Genomic DNA, 22561 nt, shown 5'->3' on the forward strand with positions numbered 1-22561 from the left:
GCCCCAAGAAGGTATCTATCCTGAGGGTGTCTATCCTGTGCAACCTTTGGGACTATGTTAAAATCACCCACCTGTAACATTTCCAGCGGGCCGCTCTCACTCACTCTATCAAGCATGTACAAGAGGGAGTGTTTCTGGTCTGCCTTTGGTGCATAGGTAGCGAGTATGGGTATTTACATTTCTTGTATAGATCTCTGTGCATAAACAAACCAACACTCTTTGGAATCTGTAATGACTCTATGCAACACATAATCAAGATCTCTATGCAGTGCTAGCATGATCCCACTTCCCTTAACTTCACTCGTAACTTAGAAATATAGTGGGTATAATTTGTTGCTCATTCTGGGCATATTATATCAGGTTACCTTTATAGAACTCCTGAGTTTGAGCTTTTTAAGGGGGGAATTCAACTGCTTTGCATTTCAAGATATTAGCGTCACCATGATGGCGCTGCATCTGACTATTATTATTATTATTAGTAGTAGTATTATTATTATTGAACACTTGTAAAGCGCATAGCTACCCTCGGGCATCCCAGCGCTAGCGACTGAGCAGAAAACCATTGACGTTATGGAGCTATTTGTTAGAATAGCCAGGTTTTTAGTAGTTTAAGAAATGGTAGGACATGGGATTCAAAGCAGAGGTGTAAAGGTTAAGTGTTCCAGAGCTTCGCCACATTGTAGGCAAAGGATCTTCCTCCGCTTCTTGTCCTCTTGACTTTGGGGACAACTGCAATATTAAGGTTGAGCGATCGCAGATCCCTCTTGGGGCGATGAGGGATAATGAGGGGTTTATAAATAGCCGAGCCCGTTCCCCACATTGTCTTATGGACAATGCACAGGGCCTTACATTTTACTCTTTCAAGGATTGGTAGCCAGTGTATGGTTTTTAAGGCTGGCTTAGCTGACTGGGTTTTTGGAATTCCAAGTAGCATCTTGGCAGCACAATTCTGAGCAACTTGGAGTTTACTTAGTGTTGCCTTAGGAGCCCCCAAGTAGAGGGAATTGCCGTAGTCCAAACGTGATAGGACCAGGCCTGAATTAAGATTCTTTTTGCTGCCATTGGGAGTAGCTGGAGGACTTTTCAGAGTGATCTGAGTGTGCCAAAACAGGCCCCTGTCACCTTTACTGCTTGATGGTCAAACTTGAGAAAGTTGTCTAACGAGACACCCAGAATCTTTATCCTGGTTTTGGGTGTTGGGGGTACCTAGGCACTTAGGCCAAGTCTGACTATAGTGGTTGCCTAGGAGCATAAGTTTGGTTTTACCCCTGTTGATTCTGAGACAGGAGTGCTCCATCCAAGAGGCAACTTTCTCCAGACATGTTTCGAAGTCTGAGGGGAAGTTGCGGGCCCCATTAAAGGTTATGACCAACTGTGCGTCATCTGCATAGGTCACAATCTTAATACTGTGAGGTAGAATTATATCGGCCAGTGGACATATATACACAGTAAAGATTGTAGGGCACAGCGAGGATCCCTGTGGGACTCCACAGCTGAGCTTCAGTCTCCTAGATGTAGCGACCCCTGAAAAAACTTGAAATGTTCTTTTATCTAGGTAAGATTGTACCCAGGACATCATCTCATGTTGGCTCCCCAGTCTCCTAAGTCTATTTACTATGATGGAGAAATTAACTACTGACTATTATCATATTTAGGCCTGACTGATGCTATCAAAAAGTGACCGGTTTCTTATCGCCCATGCTTGACATGCTCTCTGTCCTCTGACCTTACCTCCTATTTACCCTTACATTGCTTTTCTTTTCTTACCTGTCATCTCCTTATCACAGTTAAGGAACCTTTTGACCCTCCCACCAATTTATTTTTCCCTTACACCATCCATCAGATCGCCACATATCACTCTCATCTTTAGTTACTTCTCTTCGCCTATGCCCACCAGCCACCTTCTTGTTGCAGTAGTTGTTTGGGCCTTACTGGACACTACCCTGTTTTGGGCTGGTGCCCACGGGCCATTTACTGATATCTTCTTCCCCATATTTACCACCCTTATTTTCCTACCATTCCCCAGCCTGGTTTCCCTCTGATGAGATGAGCCATGCACCCAGGCCCCTATCACCTGCATGGTTCCATACGGTCTACAGTCATTTTCAACCTATACATAGACCCTCTGAGGTTTGTACTAACAACACCAGAATAAATATTCAACAATATGAGGACGATACACAACTTTACTTGAAAGTCTCCACCACTCCAGAGGTACAATGCATCAAACATTGCCTGCACCTCATTTAAACCTAGATGTCTGGCCCCTACCTGAACCTCAATCTCAATGCCACCAAGTTAGAATTCCAGTTATTTGCAAAGTACAGCAAGCAAGAAATTGTATAAACTTGGCTCAATTAAATAAATCTTGGCGGCTTTGAACATCCACTTTTACCCTAATGCCAAGACATTTGGCTTCACCCTGCACACTAACGTCACGCTCAAAAACAAATATGGCTGCAACCAGCTCTTTTTTATGAGTTCTTAACCCAAGAAAGCAACTTAAGACTTGCTGTTAAAGTCCCCGTAGTGTTGTACAACAAAATGACCGGCCTCAATTTCCAAAATGCACCATTAAAGGACATTTTAGACATCTCATCCAGGGCTTGAAGAAATATAATTGCATCGAAGCTATCCTTTTGGAATGCAACTAGGTCTGCGTTCCAGCATGCTCCATCTTCAAAACCAACAGCTTCAATTGCAAAGCCATCAGTACCTGTATCCCCTACCTATCTAGCTGACAGGCTCACCATCCCTGATGACTTTTGTCTTATTCCTAATTTATTTATTTATTTATTTTAGGGGCAGCACCAGAGAAGGCTCAGTGACAAGTTCTCTTTTTGCTAAAGATGATCAATTTCAGGAGGAGAGTAGAGGCGCTTCTATATGCCCTCACCCTACAGGATAATTCAAGTTTTTGCGCCAGATACGTGGGAGTATTGTAGTGAAATCGTTTGTGCGCCAGTATTGCAACCTTTAGTTGGATTCATGCTTCAAAGGGTAGCCAGTTGAGAGATTTAAGGACTGGGTTTATGTGCCCATTTAGTTTGGAGCCTGTAATCAGTGTTGCTGCAAAGTTCAGCGAAGCCCTAAGTGGAGCCAAGGCATATTTAGGAAGGCCACAGAGACTTGCACTGCCATAGACTAACCTTGGTAAGACAAGCGCTTGAACCACCTGCTTGAAGTCCTTTTGTGGCAGGAAGGGTTTGATATTTCTGAGTGTCCTCGTCAAGTGGTTCGCTTCCTTACAAACATTGGTGATATGCGTCTTCATAATTACTATACCACTATACCACTGCCATGAGATGACTCCACTAACTCTCTTTCAGACTGGAGACAAAGAAGTGTAAAAAATAAAAATCAAGGCAATGGGCCTTTTCCATCTATTTATTCAGGATCTGCAGCAACATTCCTGTATCCATTAGGACTGCATCAACCCTGCTCCAATTCAGGAAAGAGTTGAGGATACACCTCTTTAAAGAACACTTGATCATGATGCCTTGTCAGTTCACAAACCAGCTACCCCTGAATCACTTGTTGACTGACTTTGACATATACAATTCTCCTTTGCCTTTGGCTAGTTCAATACAATGCAAAATACTTATGTATTTTCATTCTCATAAAGGTGGTCCTCTACAAGCATGGAATGGTGGAAAAAGAAAGCCTTTCTCTGCCACTATTTAAACCTTTCCCTCGACTAAATCCACAATGAGCATCGCCTGATGTCCTACCCTGCTCATCTGACCAGGTCTCACCCCAACCCCTACCGAACCATTCTGCAGGGCTCCCGAGTCCTATTACAACCCCTCTTTTGAATTCTAGATTTCAGCTTATAAATTTGACTGCGTTGCAGCACAAATGCCTCATTGTAATTCAGGAATTAGAATGGAAGACTGGAATGAAACGTGGGAAAATAAGTACCTGTAAGCGAGAAGCCATTGTAATAAATCATTGTCTGCCATCTTTTTTGAATTTTCATGCTGATTGTATCGTTTTCATACTTCGTCCCGCTGCCTAGCTCTTCCTCTGTTGTCATGACTTCTCTTTACCTATGATGTCTACCCTAGTTATAAACAAGTGATTTTGCAGTGGTGCTAGTTGTGTGTCTGGCCAGAGTGTGCAGTTCATAAGCAAGAATGTTTTTCTCACTGTTCAAAATAAAGCAGATAAATATAGCTTGCAGCTTTTGGATTTCTGTATTGAATCTTGTCTATTTTACACTCCAGGTATCTAAAATGGGAGGCCTTCCAAGTAACATTTTGGACATTTGGGAGAGCCTGGGTAAACCTGAGCACTGTCGTTACACATGGGACACAAAAGTGAATAATAACATAAGAGCACGTTATCCCTGCAGTCTGAGGTTTGATCGCATATTCTTCCGAGCATCCAAGGATGGAGGCCATTTTATCCCACGTACATTGGACCTACTTGGATTAGAAAAACTGGACTGTGGTCGATTCCCTAGTGACCACTGGGGTCTGTTGTGTATATTTGATGTGATTTAGAAATTGAAAGTTCAAATGAGGTACTTATTCTGTTTTAAAAATAACCTTGATCAGAATTCTGCATTTGCATTAAATCTTTAGATAAATGAATACCAGTGACCTATGAAATGATCATTTTTGGGTTATAACAATTATATCACAAACCACCCTCTTGAATAATTAATTAGCTCCTCTGTTGCCCAGTGGCATCAATCTTTTAGTTGCTTGGATGGTTGGTATAGTCACAACAATCGATTCATCCTGCTGCCGCCATCTCCTGTACTCCTCCGCTGCTACTATTTTTACCCCAGTTAAGGACATTGCGGCAGGGTAAAAGTAGTACTCACTGGCTAATACCATTGAATCTTACACGGTTTTCTTTATTGCTGAGATGTATGTACCGTTAGTAGATTTTACTACCTCAATGTGTATTTACATGGTATATTTTTTCAACAATGTAAACTACAATGTAAACCTTGTCGCATACATTGTATGTAATATAAATTCCAATGAATATATTTTCAAAAAAATATTATAGTCAAAATGAATAAATGCAAATGGAACTAGTTTACAGCTGACTTGTTCCTTCTCTGCCACATTTGGGAGAAAAATCAGACCACATTTTATAAAGGAAATTAGTTGCCTTATACTAAATTTTGTATAATAAAGCTCTTGGAACAAGATGGTGTAATTAAAGTATTGTATATTTGAAGGTGAGCCAAGAAAAATCGAAGTGATTAAAGAGTATTGTTGATGTTTATAGTCTAAGATTGTCTTTAAATGGCAGCACAATACTGCAAATGTATAAAGCTTCGGTGAATGTTGGTGATTTTGAAACAAAATATGGAAGAAAGAAATGCCCATGCCAAGGAAAGAATTGGCGTGTTTTCGGATTGTATTTCAAAATGTATTTGAAGCTCTTCAAATTAAAAAAAAAGACTATTTTATCAGTAATAATAATAATGTATCACAATCATTACTTGCCTTTGTTATTACCGTACAGCAAATGTTTGCCAAAGCAATCCTGCATGTTTTAGTCTAACTCATTAAATTCATGTAACAGGGTATCACCAGAAATATATGCATTTCCAAAATGTATCACAGTTTAAAACTCATTAAATCAATCTTACGTGCATTTAACGCCTATCTTGTTTTTAATCTCATGCATACTGCATTTACTCATGACATACATTCTCAGTAGGTTTGCTGTGTGCATTTAAATGTTACCCTTGTTTATATTTTTCATTATTTAAACTCTTGTAATTTACATTTGCTTCAACCAATATGTAGCTCAACATTCTTCTTCCTCATTCATTGATCTGTTTTGTTGACTGTATCATTGGCAGCTGGCTGCAAATGTAACTTATGTACTTTGGATAGTCAATTATTAGTTACCAAATATTTATTTATTGTCAACAAACTATTTCTTATCTCCTATTCATTTCTAAATTTCAACCATTTTTGCATCTTTGTTTTCTACTAAACATTCCATTTCGTTCAAATAAAAAATCTTCTTGTAAGGTAGGGCTTTGATAATATTAACTTTCTTCAATAATTTAACCATTGTATTTCTGTTTACACATAAATACTAATGCACTAAGGTCACTTTTATATTGGTTGATACCTCCATCACTTGAATACATCATGGTCCATGTTTCTTGGCTTAGTAGAATAATGCATACGCTGCAGGGGCATGTATTTGAACCCTAGGTCACAGATTCAAATTTGAGGGGGTCCACTTACCCTTTTATCCGTAGAAAGTAGATGAAACGCGTACCAGAACTATGTTCTGTTACTTTATATTCCGAGAGCCATAGTAATCGTAACTATGTGGATTAAAAGTCCTTTTCATTACTCAGAATCTTAGTATTTTAGTTATTATAATTATTCATACAAATTGCTCACTGATTTTTCTGTGTTCTTTTAACTTTGTTGTGCAATATTTTCCATATTACTTAAAATCCAGAATATAATGGGCTTACGATTAGGACCATGGTTCGAACTTAAACCATCAACATAGTTTAAATACACAAAAGGTGATTGGAGGCATGCTTGCAATAAGACTAACCACTGACAGTCGTTCTGGGTAGCACTCCAACCCATCGTTCTTTTGCCCACCATGCTACCTCACTTTGGACCCAGCCATATGCAAATCAGTCTTGATCCTGTCCTCATGGGACCAGTCCAGACTAAACTGCCAGGTCAGGTCCTCCCTGAACCAGAAAACAAGCAACGCAAGATTAGCTGTGTTTTAGTTGGGGCTCTTCAGTTGGGTGTAGCTTGGTTCTAGTGGCACAGTGAGCAAGGGACTCACACCTGGGCATAACCTTGTGCACTTACAGCATTACATTAAACACACAAAAGGTGATGGGAAGAATGCTTGCAATAAGTGTAACCACTGTCAATTGCACGGGTAGCACTCCAACCCAATGTTTTTTTGCTCACCAAGCACCCTCAGGTCCTTATTACTAGTTTGGCGGTCCTCCAGCGGCACCATCATTTTGCCATCCGCTGGAGGACCACTAAAGCTGTGGTGCACCAGCTCGCCAGAAAACGACTTTAGACCAGGTCGGGCCGGGTGGCAGTGCTGAGGCAGTCTCAAGGCAGCGGTCCATTAAGCTCATAGGAGAGACTAACATGTAGACCACCACCATGAGAACGCCTGCAGCACATGCCTGCATGGTGTGGCATGCACCATGTTGTGCATGCTACACCGTGCAGGAACTGGGGTGCAATTCCAGGAGGGCACAACATGTGCCCCTCTGCATTCACCCCAAGGAGCAGCAGGGGGCCCTGACGTCTCTCCACCACCCTTTGTATGGCAGGTTCACCGCCCTGAAAAGTGCGGTGGACAGGTAACTTAGAATATGCTCGCCTGTGCCGCTGCTGCACCGTCAGCATATACCTGCTCCTGACCACTGCATGACTGCCAGGGGATTCTGAATCCCCTTCTTCGGATGCAGCAGTCCTGTGGTGATCCAACCGCCATATTCTTAATACTGCAGGCGGGCCCGCAGTGTGGCGGTGGTCGGATCGCCAACACAAGTACGTAATAAGCCCCTCAGTTTGAACCCAGCCATATGCAAATCAGTTTTGAAACTGTTCCTTTGGGGAGCAGTCCAGCCTGAACTGCCAGGCCAGGTCCTTTCTGAACTGGAACACTGGCAAGCCAACACCAATTTCACCCTGTTATGTTATGTTAAAATGATTTCTAAAGCACATGGCTACCCTAAAAGGGGCCTCCCACCACAAGTCACAGGTAAGAAAAGGCAACAACAGGACAGTGAGATCATCCGCCTAACAGCCAGGTTTTCAACTGTTACCTAAATTGTAAGTGACCTTGAATCTTCCAGAGGTTGGGTGGCATAGAGTTTCATAGGATCAGGACTAAGACACTAAAAGAGAAGCCTGTCATAATGTCCCTGCTATAGTGGGGGATGTAGGTCAGGTGTAACTCAGCAGAGCGAAGTGCTCTAGAGGGTCTGTAGAAATACATCAGGGTGGCTAAGTTCGGCGCTCCCTGCTTGTATATCAATTTGTTGGAGATGCATAGGGCCTTAAATTTAGTGCGCTTTCCAATAGGTAGCCAGTGGAGCTTAACTAGAAGTTGGGAGGCAGAGCTGAATTCACGGAGGGGAGAGAGAAGTCAAGGGACTGCGTTTTGGACAACCTGCAAGTGGTTCAGAATATATTTTTTTGAGCCCGGATAGAGGATGTTGCAGTAGTCAAGTCGCGAGATGACTAATGATTTCAAAATCAGTTTGCGTACTTGCTGGGGAGAGAGTCCCAAGATGGGCCTGAGGTTCTTTAGCATGCCAAAACAGTGAACTGCTAATGTCTTAGTTTTTGCATGATAAAGAATTATCCATCTATATCCAAGGTTTTCCCCACTGATTTTGGATCTTGGAGGACCTAGTATTACGAGCCACCATTGGTCACTCCAAAGATGGGTATGCCTACCTAGCAGGAGAATCTCCATTTTATTGGTGTTACGTTTTAAGCAGTTGTGTATCCCTGGGGATGGCGTGTACCAGTGCTTTTTGGGATGGCGCAAAAGGGGAAAATACAACTTGAAACTACTGCTATTTTAGAAAAGAGGCAAACTAGTATCGGCGTTTACCCTGTACTCCCAGTTCAGTGAGTCGGGATAGTAGAATCACAAGGGAGACCGAGTCAAAGGCCGCATTTAAATCTAGGCGGATCAGAGTTTAGGATTTCCCAGCATCTGAGGAGCTGCAAATGGCTTCAGTCACTGTTACAAGAGCAGTTTCAGTGCTGTGTGACGGTTGAAATCCATTTTGAGAAACATCAAGTATTTTATTTTGTTCTTAATGTTTTGTTAGGAGATTGTTTACATGTTTCTCCACCACTTTTGATAGAAATGGCAAGAGATAGATAGGACGGTAGATTTCTGGCTGAGTGGCATCTAACGAGGGTTTTTTAAAAGAGTGATAACCTTGGCATGTTTCCAAGATATTGGTATTTCTGCAGTACATAGCGAGGAGTGGCTACTTCACGAAAGATGGGAGTAATACTTTCCTGAAATTTTAAAATGAGGTCAGGTTTTAACGGATCATCCGGAGATCCAGTTTTTACTTTATTAATGCAATAGGTGGAGGCATTGTTGACATCAAGCAGAGCCAATTGGTCCAAGGGTGCCCATTGCATGTGGGTGGCCCCTGTATCAAGGTAGGGAGACATGACTGTTTCCTCCTCTTTATTAAAGTGAAGATAGATATTGTTGACTTTATTAACAAATTGAACAGCAAGTTTATTGCAGTGTCTATTAAAAGCCTCTGCTAATCCAGGAGTAAATGTGGGTTTATGAACTGCGAAGCGTGGCTAGGTTACACCTCGCGCAAAGCCAGCTCCAGGGAACTATAAGGCAACGGCCACCCACGTTCCCAAAAATTCTCTGTGTCAAACACAGTGAATTAGCAATAAACAAATTATTGTTCCGAGGCACAACACAGATAAAGAATGTTTTCGAATATATCAATTCAAAGAAAAAAGCAGTCCAAGGATATATCCGATTTTTAGATATTCAAACTGTAAATTATTTTATTTCTCTTTTTTCTTCACAATTGCAGTGATTTCAAAGAATGATGATTCTTGTTGGTAAGTTGATTGGAATCGCAAATAATGTAGCCAGAAAGCAGACATGTGTTTTTTCTCCCGGAACACAATTACCCGATGACTTCATCAGGGCTACAGAAACGAACAGAAACCAACAGTTTGCACGTAACATTAGTTTCTAATCAGTCATGCATAACCAACTTTTCACCACCACCAACAATGTGTAAAGTGAAAAAAGGTAAACATAAGGGAAAAAGAGTCAAAAGTCACCAAAAATCACCCAGTGAAAATTATAAAGTATGTGACTCTACTGCTCAAGTCGCAAAGGAAAAGGGAAAAGAGGAACTTCTGAGTTTGAAGAGCAGTGCCAACATTACGAGCTAACACAATGGTTAGAAGCACCCATTATGCTACAGGTTCATTGGTTCTAAAAAAGAGTTGATCAGTCCAATCGCACACGAAAAAAAGGGCTAAATTCAAATGATTAAGAAACCAGTCCTGGTAAACCCAAGAAGAAGCACATAGTTCCATCACTCACCACAATAAGTCTTTGCGATAGAATTCTCCACCTTTCAGTTATAACCTGTCTGTGGTCCCATATAGCATGAGACTAATAAAAGAAAAAACTGAAAAATATACAAGGGTCTTAATAAGAGTCTATCGTTCACTATGTCTATAGTCTATAGTTTCATGAGCAATATTTAGTCCAGTTGGTTATGCATGACTGATTAGAAACTAATGTTAAGTGCAAACTGTTTGTTTCTGTTCGTTTCTGTATCCCTGATGAAGTCATCGGGTGATTGTTCCCCGAGGATAAACATGTGTCGGCTTTCTGACTAGATGTGGGTTTAGTCAGGCTGTTCACAATAGAAAAGATTTATTAGAAGGGTTGCTGCAGTTTTAAATTTTATCAGCAAAAAAAGTTGCGCAATCTCTTTTAATAGATTTCTGGTAGCCTTTAATCAGTCTCAGATAATGTGAATTTGCTTCAGCATCATAGGATTTGCACCAGGCGTGCTCTAGTTCATTCCATTTCTTCTTTTCCGTGAGCAGTGTTTCGTTAACCTAGGCAGCTTGGGGCTGCTTCCTGGTTCTGCAGCGTTTGGTCGGAATAAAATGATCTAAGGCATAAGTTAGCATGCTTTTAGTGGCAGACTCTGCCCATTTAATATTGGACTCTAGTAGGGGGACCCTTCTCTCGATAAAGTTTGAAAAGGCAGATGGGTCCAGTTTATGCTATTGCCTTTTTGGTGGGTTACTGGTGATAGTATTCTTAGTGTTAGGAAGATCTATAGTCATAAGTACTATGTAATGGTCTAAACAGGTCACTGGGACATGTATTTAAATAACATACTTTCACAGTCCTGGATGAGGCCAGGGGCCCTGATTGGGGCTCTTCATTCTGATGTAGCTTGATTCCAGTGGTATCCACACCTGGGCATACTCTTGGCTACTTAGGGTGTAGCATCAAACACAGAAAAGGTGATGCTTAGGAATGCTTGTAATAGGTCTAACCACTGGCAATAGCTTGGGATAGCACTCCAACCCATAGTTCTTTTACCCAAAATACCACCTCAATTCAGACCCAGGCATATGGAAATCAGTCTTGACCCTTCCTCTCATGAAACCAGTCTGGCCTGGACATCCAAGCCAGGGCCTCCCTGAACTGGAACAGATGCAACTTAAAACTGTTTTCTCCCTAATTGGGGCTCTTAAGTTGGGTGTAGCTTGGTTTCAGTGGTACAGTGAGCAGGGACCCGCATCTGGGCAGGTATCTAATGCTCACTTATTGGAAGCATCTTCTCATCAGCTTTTGTGTGTTTGATGAAGCTAATTTGCTCACAAAGTCATGGAAAGGATACCACTCATGGGGATATTTACTCTGATCTTTCTCTGATATCATTGTCTCCTCAATTTTATACGTCTAGGTCATCACTTTATTTCATTAAAGACAGGGGACTCAACTTAGTTTAATCTAACCCAGTGATTTAAGCCCCTGATCATATGGCCATTTTTATTCATTCCACAGAAGTATTTCTCCCATGTTGTCTTTCCTTGGATAATCTAGCATATTATTATATTATACTTATGTATTAAAAGATGTCTGTGTTCATACAAAATTTACAGAGACTGCATTTTCTTGGGCCATGATGGCTCTTCATGGGCTTGAAGCCCCACATTTTAGTTAACATGTATTTTTTTGGTTCCGGCATATGTATGTATGTATGTATGTGTCTCTCAATGTGGTCCACACTTTAAATGGAAACAAAGGTTTCTGCAGCCTTTATTTTTCCCAGAATTTATATTATCCCAATTCCTGTTTGAGATTTCTTTCCTGTCCTGATTATAGGTGAATACTGCTACTATTCTGGCTTATAAGGATTTGTATCCTCGCTATCAAAAGATTGTTCTGGTTCTCTTGTAAGCTTTCCTTAAAATGTACGGGCTATCCTTTTCAGCAACGTTTCTCAACTCTTTCAACTGACCTGAATATTTCTCATTCTTTACTGCAGCAGTTTCTTCATATTCAGAGAAGCTGTCAATAAGATAATACTGCTATTATGTCTAAATGAGTTTGTGTGTGAAGTGTGATAATGTATTCCTGGCAGTCTTCATGTCAGACAGTTTAATGTACAGGGTACTGTCTAGGTGTCCCTGTTCCTTATAAATCAAGCTACCTAAAATTTCTATTTGTGGTATATAAAGCTAATTGTCAGATTTCTCTCACTTGTGTTGCTCCTATATAAAAGTTATTTTAGTTCTTCATATCCCATTCAAATACAAAAAGTTACTTCTATGATTTTTCCATACTTGGATCTTATCTCCAAAATATTTCTAAATACTCTTATCCTCTCGCTTTGTAGAATACCTTCTATACATGTTCAAACTACGGTTAAAATAGCTCCCATGCTTGTTCCTGTCTTCTGGAGATAACATTCATTCTTGAAGAAGAAATCTCTCATTAGTGCTTGCTGTTCACAATTTGTGATGAATCAAACTTGGGGGCATATTATCAAGAATGGCGTTAAAATTATCGCCGGTTTAGCGGCAGAAAACTGCCTCTAAGGTGGCGATAATGGGCTTGATAATATGCCCTGGAGAATTCCAATAGAAGCCCATGTTCAGACGAGAACATGGACTTCTATTGTAATTCTCAAGTGCATATTATCAAGCCCATTATCGCCGCTAAACCGGCGATAATGTTTAACGCCGTTCTTGATAATATGCCCCAAGGTTTTTGATGTGGGTATTGTTTACTTGGTAGTAACTTTTCGAGGAATACTAGTGACCCATCTTGGAGAATATTTGTGTAGAACACTTTAATATCACAGGATACTAATTATTCATAAGCCTCATCAAATCACCATATCAATATGATTTTTTGTAAATCTGTTTATTGAGATTTAGGTTGAACAGCAATCAGCAGGTAGATAAGACTAACAGTAGAATCTACACAAATCCATCTGCCCTCTTCATAAAGTGCAGTGCACTATGTGTTCCTCTGCAATCAAACGGAATTGCGGCATACCCAAATTACAATGTTAACATTTAGGAATATATATATGCCCGCGAAATCTTTTTTAATAAAGAGTATTCTTACAAGTATTGCTGGTGTGGCCTGGATAATGTGACAGATGGAGCGCGAGTTGTTTCAGGATATATATATATATATATATATATATATATATATATATATATATATATATATATATATATATATATATTTTTTTTTTTAATTTTTTTTTTAATGTTTTTTAGGTTTTGATTTCATCACAAACGTTGCACTGACGAAGCCTGCAAAGGCGAAACGCGTCTGCGAGGGGTGAAGGGGGGTTCTGGTTATTAAATTTTGCAAAACGGATACCAGTGTGCCGGCCCTTTCTTTTTTCTGACACCGCATGGAGCCAGGAAATGTGCAGCTATATATATATATATATATATATATATATATATATATATATATATATATTACCTACTGGCGGTCGCCAGTAGGTAGTTATAGTTAGGATTTTTTTCAATGTTAAATCTCAAAATTCTATTTGGAATAACTTTGGCACCGGTTGACGAATCTGCCTGAAAATTTCCTGAAAATGGCCTCGTCGAGCTCCGGTTCTTCCTTGAAAGTTTGGGGGGGATACGTCAAGCGGGGGCCGAGATAAAAGGGGGGTCCCAAAACGCGTTTTCCCCATGTTAATTTCCATAGGGCGGTCGATTTCACTTTTAGCCCGAACGGCTGAATGGATTTCCACCAAACTTGGCAAAATTGTTGGGACTGGTAGCCCGATGTGCCTTTGCCAAGTCTCAAGATATGTGCTGCAGTGGATTTTGAGTAATTTAGGTTCAAAAAAATATATATATCTATAGGCGCTCTCCGGTGCGCGCACCGGAGAGCGCTCCAGGCGCGCCACGCGACTTGCGCGCAGAAAGCTGATTGGCTCTCAGTTGTCTGTAAACATTCTAAACAGTCCGGAGCGGCCGCCATCTTGTGTCTCGGTAGGATCGAGACACGAGAGGTGGGCAAAACAAAGAGGGAAATGACCATAAGGGGGCAGGGTAGACCCCCCCTTGACCCCCTAGGTTTGATGTGGGGGCTATAAAAGGGCCCCGCGGGGCATTTAATTTTTTTTTTTTTTTTTCGTTTTGCGCGGGGGAAGCGCCCGGTACGCGCACCAGGTAGCGCACCGGGGAGCGTAAAATGAAGGAAAAAGATGACAGTTTTTAAAAAATGAAGTTTTTATTTAGAAATTGGAGGTAGTTCTAAAAAGAACTTTTTTTTTTCTTCTTTTTGTTGTTTTATATTTTTTTGTGTTTTTTGAACTTTTTGAACTTTTTTTGGCTTTTCAAAACAGTTTTATATTTTTTTTGTATTTTTTAAGGGGGAGAAACAAAAAAGGGAATTGAAACTGGCTCAACTGGAGCAAAAAAATAAAAAACCCAAAAAATTACTTCTTTTTGGGGCACTTGTGATTATCACCTGCAAGGACGATGAGCTTAACGCTTTTTTCACCATAGGCGATAAGCTTGCCACATGCAGAACAAGTGATTTTAAAATCAGCAAATCTTGGCTGAATGCAAGGCATCATCTCGGATGTTTCTGGTCCCGATGAAGTGGGTTGGTTTGTTTGGGAGGTGGTCCTTGACGACTGGGGGAGGTTACTGGCCAGTTCCCTGAACTCAGCACGAGAGTAGTTGTTTGGGTGCTTTCTGGTCATATGACGAATCATGGTATAGTTACCAAATGAATATTTTTTGTTTGGGTTGCCCCGTGAAAGTTCATCATTGCAGATTAGGCAAGTTACCTTGGGCGCATTCACTTTTTTCTTGCCCTCTGGGATTGAAAAAAACTCCCATACAATGTGTGGCTTGGGTTTGTATGGGGTATTTTCTTCAGGCAGCCATCTTCTCCTCCCCTCCTCCTCTTCCTCTTCCTCCTCCTCCTGTTCTTGACCACCAATATAATCTTGAGGTGGTCCTCTTGGTGGTTGTGGTGGTGGTGGTGGGGCAGATGCACCAGCTGCTGCTGCTACTGAAGCCATTATTAATATCAAAAAGGTACAGAGATGTACAAACAGGTCTTCCTCAGTCAAAGGACAAAGTCAGAATAAGGAAAAAAGGTGGGGTCTTTCATCATTTAGAAAAAAAACTGTCCTGAACCAATGAGAAGTGTTATTTTCAGGTCACAAGACCAGGGGCTTCATCATTATGAAACTAAAACTGTTATGAACCAATGAAAAGTGTTATTTTCAGGTCACATGACCCGACGCGCTTACGCTACGCGCCCCGGGGCGCGCCCGGCGGCGCTTTGGGTCGCGTAGCGTAAGCGCGTCGGATGTTTACGTTGCGCGATCGTATTCGTTCGAGTACTTCCGGGTGCGCTTACGCCGTGCGTATCACGCGGACGCGGCTACGCGATACGTCATGATCATGTTTTCGTTCGCGATATTGGCGCTTACGGGACGCTCCTCGGAGCGCGCCCGGGGGCGCTTTATAAAAGTACGCTTTTCGGGGCGCTCCCCGGGAAGCGCACCGGGAGCGCTCCAAAGCAAAAAATAAAAAATAAATAAAAAATGGGAAAAATTGTAGGGACTGGTAGCCCTATTCTTAAGTGGTTTTTACGAAAATTAACTTTGATAAAATATATATTGTGCTACATTGGGCTATATATATATGCAAAAATGCCAAAATGTAACCCAAATGTAGTCCAATGTAGCCCAATGTAGCCCAAAGATGGCCACCAGAGACCAAAAAATGTAAATGTAGCCCAAATTTCAACTAGATGTAGCCCAACTGTAGCCCAATGACAGAATGTACCAGAGTGTTCTAAAGAACAACTAGAGTGCTAACAGTCTTATTTATAAAGTGAGACTTATAGTTAGGAATTAGCATTAAAAAAACCTATGAAATTCACTGAAAAAACCATAGGTTTCACACCAGTTATAGTTAGGAATTAGCATTTAAAAAACCTATGAAATTCACTGAAAAAACCATAGGTTTCACACCGGTTATAGTTAGGAATTAGCATTTAAAAAACCTATTAAATTCACTGAAAAAAACATAGGTTTCACACCAGTTATAGTTAGCTGGAAATTTTACTGATATAAAACCATTGAAATTCCCACGTTATAGTTAGTCGGACTCACTATAACTTGCGCGTGCAATGCACTGCTGATGACATCACATATTACATCACTCATGACATGGTCAGTGACATCACTCATGACATCACTGATGACACCATCCTTGTAACACAGTGACAGACCTCCTTTCACTGTAAAGTAACCTTTGAAACACATATTCAAAAATAGAAACTAACATTAACAAAAAAGTGGATATACCCATACCAGTTACAACAACCAATTCAGTAATTTCACCATCTATATACAAATTCACACATTCACCAACAGTTTTATGTATTCACTCATACATATACTCACTCATCATATGTAGTGATACCCCTATTCATTCTGTTACACACTGACAGTCATCAAAAACTTACTCATACATATACTCACACATGCAAATAAACTAATAAACATCCATTTATTTGCATATACAACTATACACACATTAGCACATTACTTCTAAGGAAACTTACACATACTTACTCTCTTAAACAATCACTTATAGAAACACATACTTATTTAAACAGGAACTCTTTCAATCTCTCACTCTCACATATACTTACTTATATACATCAATTCTCATATATACAAGATTAAAACATATGTAGTTACTCATAAAGACACTAGTGAGAGAGGCATTCACTCTCTAACACACACATATACACACTCATCCACCCATACAATCCTACACAAATGCTGTCTTCAAAACACATACAAACAGTGAGTCAGTCATTGATGCATCTATGTGCTTAAGTAACACCACCACCAAACCATGCAGTCACTCATACTGATATTAAAAAAACACATCTAATAACCCATATACACACACATGTAGCTACTCACCAACCCATGCAGCCACTTATACATAAAGTAAAACACTGATACATATATTTAAATATTTAAACATTACTTGCTAATATATGTATTCACTAAGATACACTTAATAAGCCAGTTAACCAATCAATTTTTTTAAAAAAAAACATCCATTTAGACAGTTATTTAAACATTTATTCTTCCATCGATCTTAACATATACATATATAAAATATATTTATTTTTCAGAAAGACACACATTCACTGGACGATGTCATCAGTGATGTCATGAGTGATGTCACTGACCATGTCATGAGTGATGTAATATGTGATGTCATCAGCAGTGCATTGCACGCGCAAGTTATAGTGAGTCCGACTAACTATAACGTGGGAATTTCAATGGTTTTATATCAGTAAAATTTCCAGCTAACTATAACTGGTGTGAAACCTATGTTTTTTTCAGTGAATTTAATAGGTTTTTTAAATGCTAATTCCTAACTATAACCGGTGTGAAACCTATGGTTTTTTCAGTGAATATATATATACATACATATATATATATATATATATATATATATATATATATATATATATATATATATATATATATATATATATATATATATATATACATACATATATATATATATATATATACACAACAAGTCCCCCGTTCTGGAGCCCAAGACCCTTCAGAGCGGCCTCACGCAATGGGCACGGAGCAGCCCATCCTTTCACAAAATGAAGCACAAAAAGTGAGGCCCAATACTGCAGATGACGTTTATTTTCCAAGTTTAAGCAGCACCGCATTCCATAGTCTCTAACGTTTCGGCTCTACGCCTTGCTCACAGAGGGAATTCAATAACACGCAGGTGTGTTAGGGCGCGCTTTTTCAAAGGTAAGTCACATGACTGGAATAAACTTACTTCAAGTCCCATAGTGCACTGTGTTGATTGTTCATGATTCAAGTGGAAATCTTCCGATATTTTTTCTCAATGGTACTTTCCCTCTGCACACATGCACTGATGTTATTATGGGAATTCTTGGCACAGTCAGGTGGGTTGGTACAGTATCTTCGTGTACCTCTGTCAATGCAGACTTGAAAGAAAACTCCATCTCGCAGCACGATCATGGCAGGAAATCATCCTGCCTGAATCTCTTCCTCGCGCCGTCCTTTTTCGCTAATTAGCTTTTCCTTGGTAGGTTGGGGGTGCGAGTGGGTCAGGCTCCTCAATTAACACACACAACAAGTCCCCCGTTCTGGAGCCCAAGACCCTTCAGAGCGGCCTCACGCAATGGGCACGGAGCAGCCCATCCTTTCACAAAATGAAGCACAAAATATATATATATATATATTCACTGAAAAACCCATAGGTTATAGACCATATATAGTTAGGAATTTGCATTTACAAAACCTTGAAAATTCACTGAAAAAACCATTGGTTATAGACCATATATAGTTAGGGATTAGCATTTACAAAAGCTTAATTTACTCGCACAAAACCATAGAAATTCGCATATATAGTTAGTTGCAATAACTATATATCGCGCACCCGCAATCCACTGCTGATGATGTCACATATTACATCATTCATGACATGGTCAGTGACATCACTGATGACATCACTGATGACATCTCAAATGACATCACTGATGACATCTCAAATGACATCACTGATGACATCACGGATGACAACATCCAGTGACTGTATGTTTCTGTAAAGTTAAAATATGTCTTACATATTGAAGAATGAGTGGATGTATAAGTGTTTGGATGAAGGATTTAGTAGGTGCATGACTGACTGAATGAGAGAATGATTAAATGTGTCTCACTGAGTGCATGGGTTAGTGACTAAACTGTCTTAATTTGTGCATCATTATATCTGTAGTTCTGTAAACTGCTGCATGTGTTGATCAGTAGCTATATGAGTGGCTATATGGGTTATTGATTGGTTGCCCAAATCTTTGTATGGGAGAGTGAGTGTGTGTGTGGGGGTGGCTGGGAGGTGTGTGACTCTGTGCATAGATGTGTGAGCAGTTGATTCACTAGATGTATGGGTTCAAAAGTGCATGTGGAAACAGCTGTATGGGCGGTTGACTGTCTGCATGAGTGTATTGGTGAGTGATTGGATTTCTCAGTGCTACATGTCAAAGTAAGTACATATGTAAAACACAGTACATGTAAGAGTTGACATATATAAATAACTGTGCATAAGAGCCAGTGAATGTGTGAGTGGCTATATGGATCATTGTGAACTTGTATCAGTGATTGTGTAAGAGAGTAAATATGTGTTAGTATATGTTTGATTAAGTAAGGTGTGAATAACTGTATAGTTGAGGAAATGGAGGTGTGATTGATTCTTTGCATGACTGACTAGTTGTGTAAGTAACTCCATGGATGAGTGACAGTCTGTGAGTGTCTGTTTACACTGATTGTATCTAAGGTTATATTAGAGTCTGAAGAGGTTCATCGTATTATCACATGAATGATATCATCAGTGATGTGATCAGTAATGTCAAATGAGATGTTATCAGTGATTTCATCAGTGATGTCATTTGAGATGTCATCAGTGATGTCATCAGTGATGTCATTTGAGATGTCATCAGTGATGTCATTTGAGATGTCATCAGTGATGTCATCAGTGATGTCACTGACCATGTCATGAATTATGTAATATGTGACATCATCAGCAGTGGATTGCGGGTGCGCGATATATAGTTATTGCAACTAACTATATATGCGAATTTCTATGGTTTTGTGCGAGTAAATTAAGGTTTTGTAAATGCTAATCCCTAACTATATATGGTCTATAACCAATGGTTTTTTCAGTGAATTTTCAAGGTTTTGTAAATGCAAATTCCTAACTATATATGGTCTATAACCTATGGTTTTTTCAGTGAATTTCATTGGTTTTTTAAAAGCTAATATCTATAGCTGTAAAATATATTCTTTATTACGTGACGTATCACGTAGCCACGTGAGACGCCTCATGACGCGTCGCATAAACGTGACGTATCGTCTCTGCAGCGCAAACAAAACCCGTAACGTAAGCGTGCCAGAGCACGCTTACAGATATATATATATTTTTTTAACCTTAATTAGACAAAATCCACACGTGCACATATCTTGAGGCCTTGCAAAGGCACATCAAACAAACAGTCCCTACAATTTTGCCAAGTTTGGTGGAAATCTTTTCCTTTAAATTTTATTTTACTGTTTCTCTTGGTTTTCCCCTTGTTACGCTTACCGGAACGCTACCCGGTACGCAAACCGGACGCTCCAAAAACACAAGATGTCGGACTCCCGTTACGCTGCCGGTTAGCTGCCCGGTTGGCGTACCGGGAAGCGCCTCTACCGCGAAAAATCGCAATTTTTTTTCTTTTGCCCCGCGGGGCACTTTAATATCCCCCTCATCAATCCTAGGGGGTCAGGAGGGGTCTACCTTGCCCCCTTTCCTTCATTTCCCCCTTCGTTTTTCACCACCTCTTGTCTCTCGATCCTACCGAGAGACAAGATGGCGGCCGCTCCGGACTGTTTACAATGTTGACAGCCAATCAGCTTCTCCTCAGACTCCCGTTAAGCTGCCGGTTAGCTGCCCAGTTAGCTGCCCGGTTTGCGTACCGGGACACGCCTCTACGGCGAAAAATCGCAATTATTATTTTTTTTTTTTTGCCCCGCGGGGCACTTTAATATCCCCTTCATCGATCCTAGGGGGTCAGGAGGGGTCTACCTTGCCCCCTTTCCTTCATTTCCCCCTTCGTTTTTCACCACCTCTTGTCTCTCGATCCTAACGAGAGACAAGATGGCGGCCGCTCCAGACTGTTTACAATGTTGACAGCCAATCAGCTTCTCCTCAGACTCCCGTTACGCTGCCGGTTAGCTGCCCAGTTAGCTGCCCAGTTAGCTGCCCGGTTCCCGTACCGGGACGCGCCTCTACGGCGAAAAATCGCAATTTTTTTTTTTGGCCCCGTGGGGCACTTTAATATCCCCCTCATCAATCCTAGGGGGTCAGAAGGGGTCGACCTTGCCCCCTTTCCTTCATTTCCCTCTTTGTTTTGGCCTCCTCTTGTCTCTCGATCCTACCGAGAGACAAGATGGCGGCCGCTCCGGACTGTTTAGAATGTTGACAGACACCGGAGAGCCAATCAGCTTCGCTTCGCAAAGCTCCGTTACGCGAAAAGTACGCGAACTGGTGCGCTAAAATCTCAAAATCCACTGGAGCACATATATTGAGACCCAGCAAAGGCACATCGGGCTAACAGTCCCTACAATTTTGCCAAGTTTCGTGCAAATCCATTCAGCCGTTCGAGCTAAAAGTGAGGCCAAACGCCCTATGGAAAAATGAATGGGAAAAACGCGTTTTGGGACCCCCCTTTTTTCTCGGCCCCCCTTGACGGAACCCCCCCAAATTTTCAGGGGCTGCCCAGAAACAAAATGTGCCATTTTCCTGAAAATTTCAGCCGATTCCGTCCACAAACGCCAAAGTTATTAGACATAGAATTTTCAAAAGTTCCATAGAGAGTGATTAAATGTGTCTCACTGAGTGCATGGGTTAGTGACTAAACTGTCTTAATTTGTGCATCATTATTTCTGTAGTTCTGTAAACTGCTGCATGTGTTGATCAGTAGCTATATGAGTAACTATATGGGTTATTGATTGGTTGCCCAAATATTTGTATGGGAGAGTGAGTGTGTGTGTGGGGGTGGCTGGGAGGTATGTGACTCTGTGCATAGATGTGTGCGCAGTTGTTTTAGTAGATGTATGGGTTCAAAAGTGCATGTAGAAACAGCTGTATGGGCGGATGACTGTCTGCATGAGTGTATTGGTGAGTGATTGGATTTCTCAGTGCTACATGTCAAAGTAAGTACATATGTAAAACACAGTACATGTAAGAGTTGACATATATAAATAACTGTGCATAAGAGCCAGTGAATGTGTGAGTGGCTGTATGGATCATTGTGAACTTGTATCAGTGATTGTATAAGAGAGTAAATATGTGTTAGTATATGTTTGATTAAATAAGGTGTGTATAACTGTATAGTTGAGGAAATGGAGGTGTGATTGATTCTTTGCATGACTGACTAGGTGTATGAGTAACTCCATGGATGAGTGACAGTCTGTGAGTGTCTGTTTACACTGATTGTATCTAAGGTTATATTAGAGTCTGAAGAGGTTAATCGTATTATCACATGAATGATATCATCAGTGATGTGATCAGTAATGTCAAATGAGATGTTATCAGTGATGTCATCAGTGATGTCATTTGAGATGTCATCAGTGATGTCATCAGTGATGTCATTTGAGATGTCATCAGTGATGTCATTTGAGATGTCATCAGTGATGTCACTGACCATGTCATGAATGATGTAATATGTGACATCATCAGCAGTGGATTGCGGCTGCGCGATATATAGTTATTGCAACTAACTATATATTCGAATTTCTATGGTTTTGTGCGAGTAAATTTAGGTTTTGTAAATGCTAATTCCTAACTATATATGGTCTATAACCTATGGTTTTTTCAGTGAATTTTCTAGGTTTTGTAAATGCTAATTCCTAACTATA

The 22561-nt window shown here is 40.5% G+C and overlaps 1 protein-coding gene across 5 annotated transcripts in view; it reads left to right on the forward strand.

Moving 5' to 3' along the window:
* LOC147722605 (tyrosyl-DNA phosphodiesterase 2-like) overlaps positions 1-5619 on the forward strand; it is a 358934-nt gene extending 353315 nt beyond the window's left edge. For all 5 annotated transcript variants that reach the window (XM_086965136.1, XM_086965137.1, XM_086965134.1 and 2 more), the window contains one exon: positions 4227-5619. In XM_086965136.1, coding sequence (XP_086821262.1) covers positions 4227-4505 — 279 coding nt within the window. In that variant the 3' untranslated portion in view covers positions 4506-5619. The remainder of the gene's footprint in view (positions 1-4226) is intronic.
* Positions 5620-22561: the final 16942 nt, after the last annotated feature.

Source organism: Lissotriton vulgaris, chromosome 4_1 (assembly GCF_964263255.1).
Source record: "Lissotriton vulgaris chromosome 4_1, aLisVul1.2, whole genome shotgun sequence".
Classification (NCBI taxonomy): Eukaryota; Metazoa; Chordata; class Amphibia; order Caudata; family Salamandridae; genus Lissotriton; species Lissotriton vulgaris.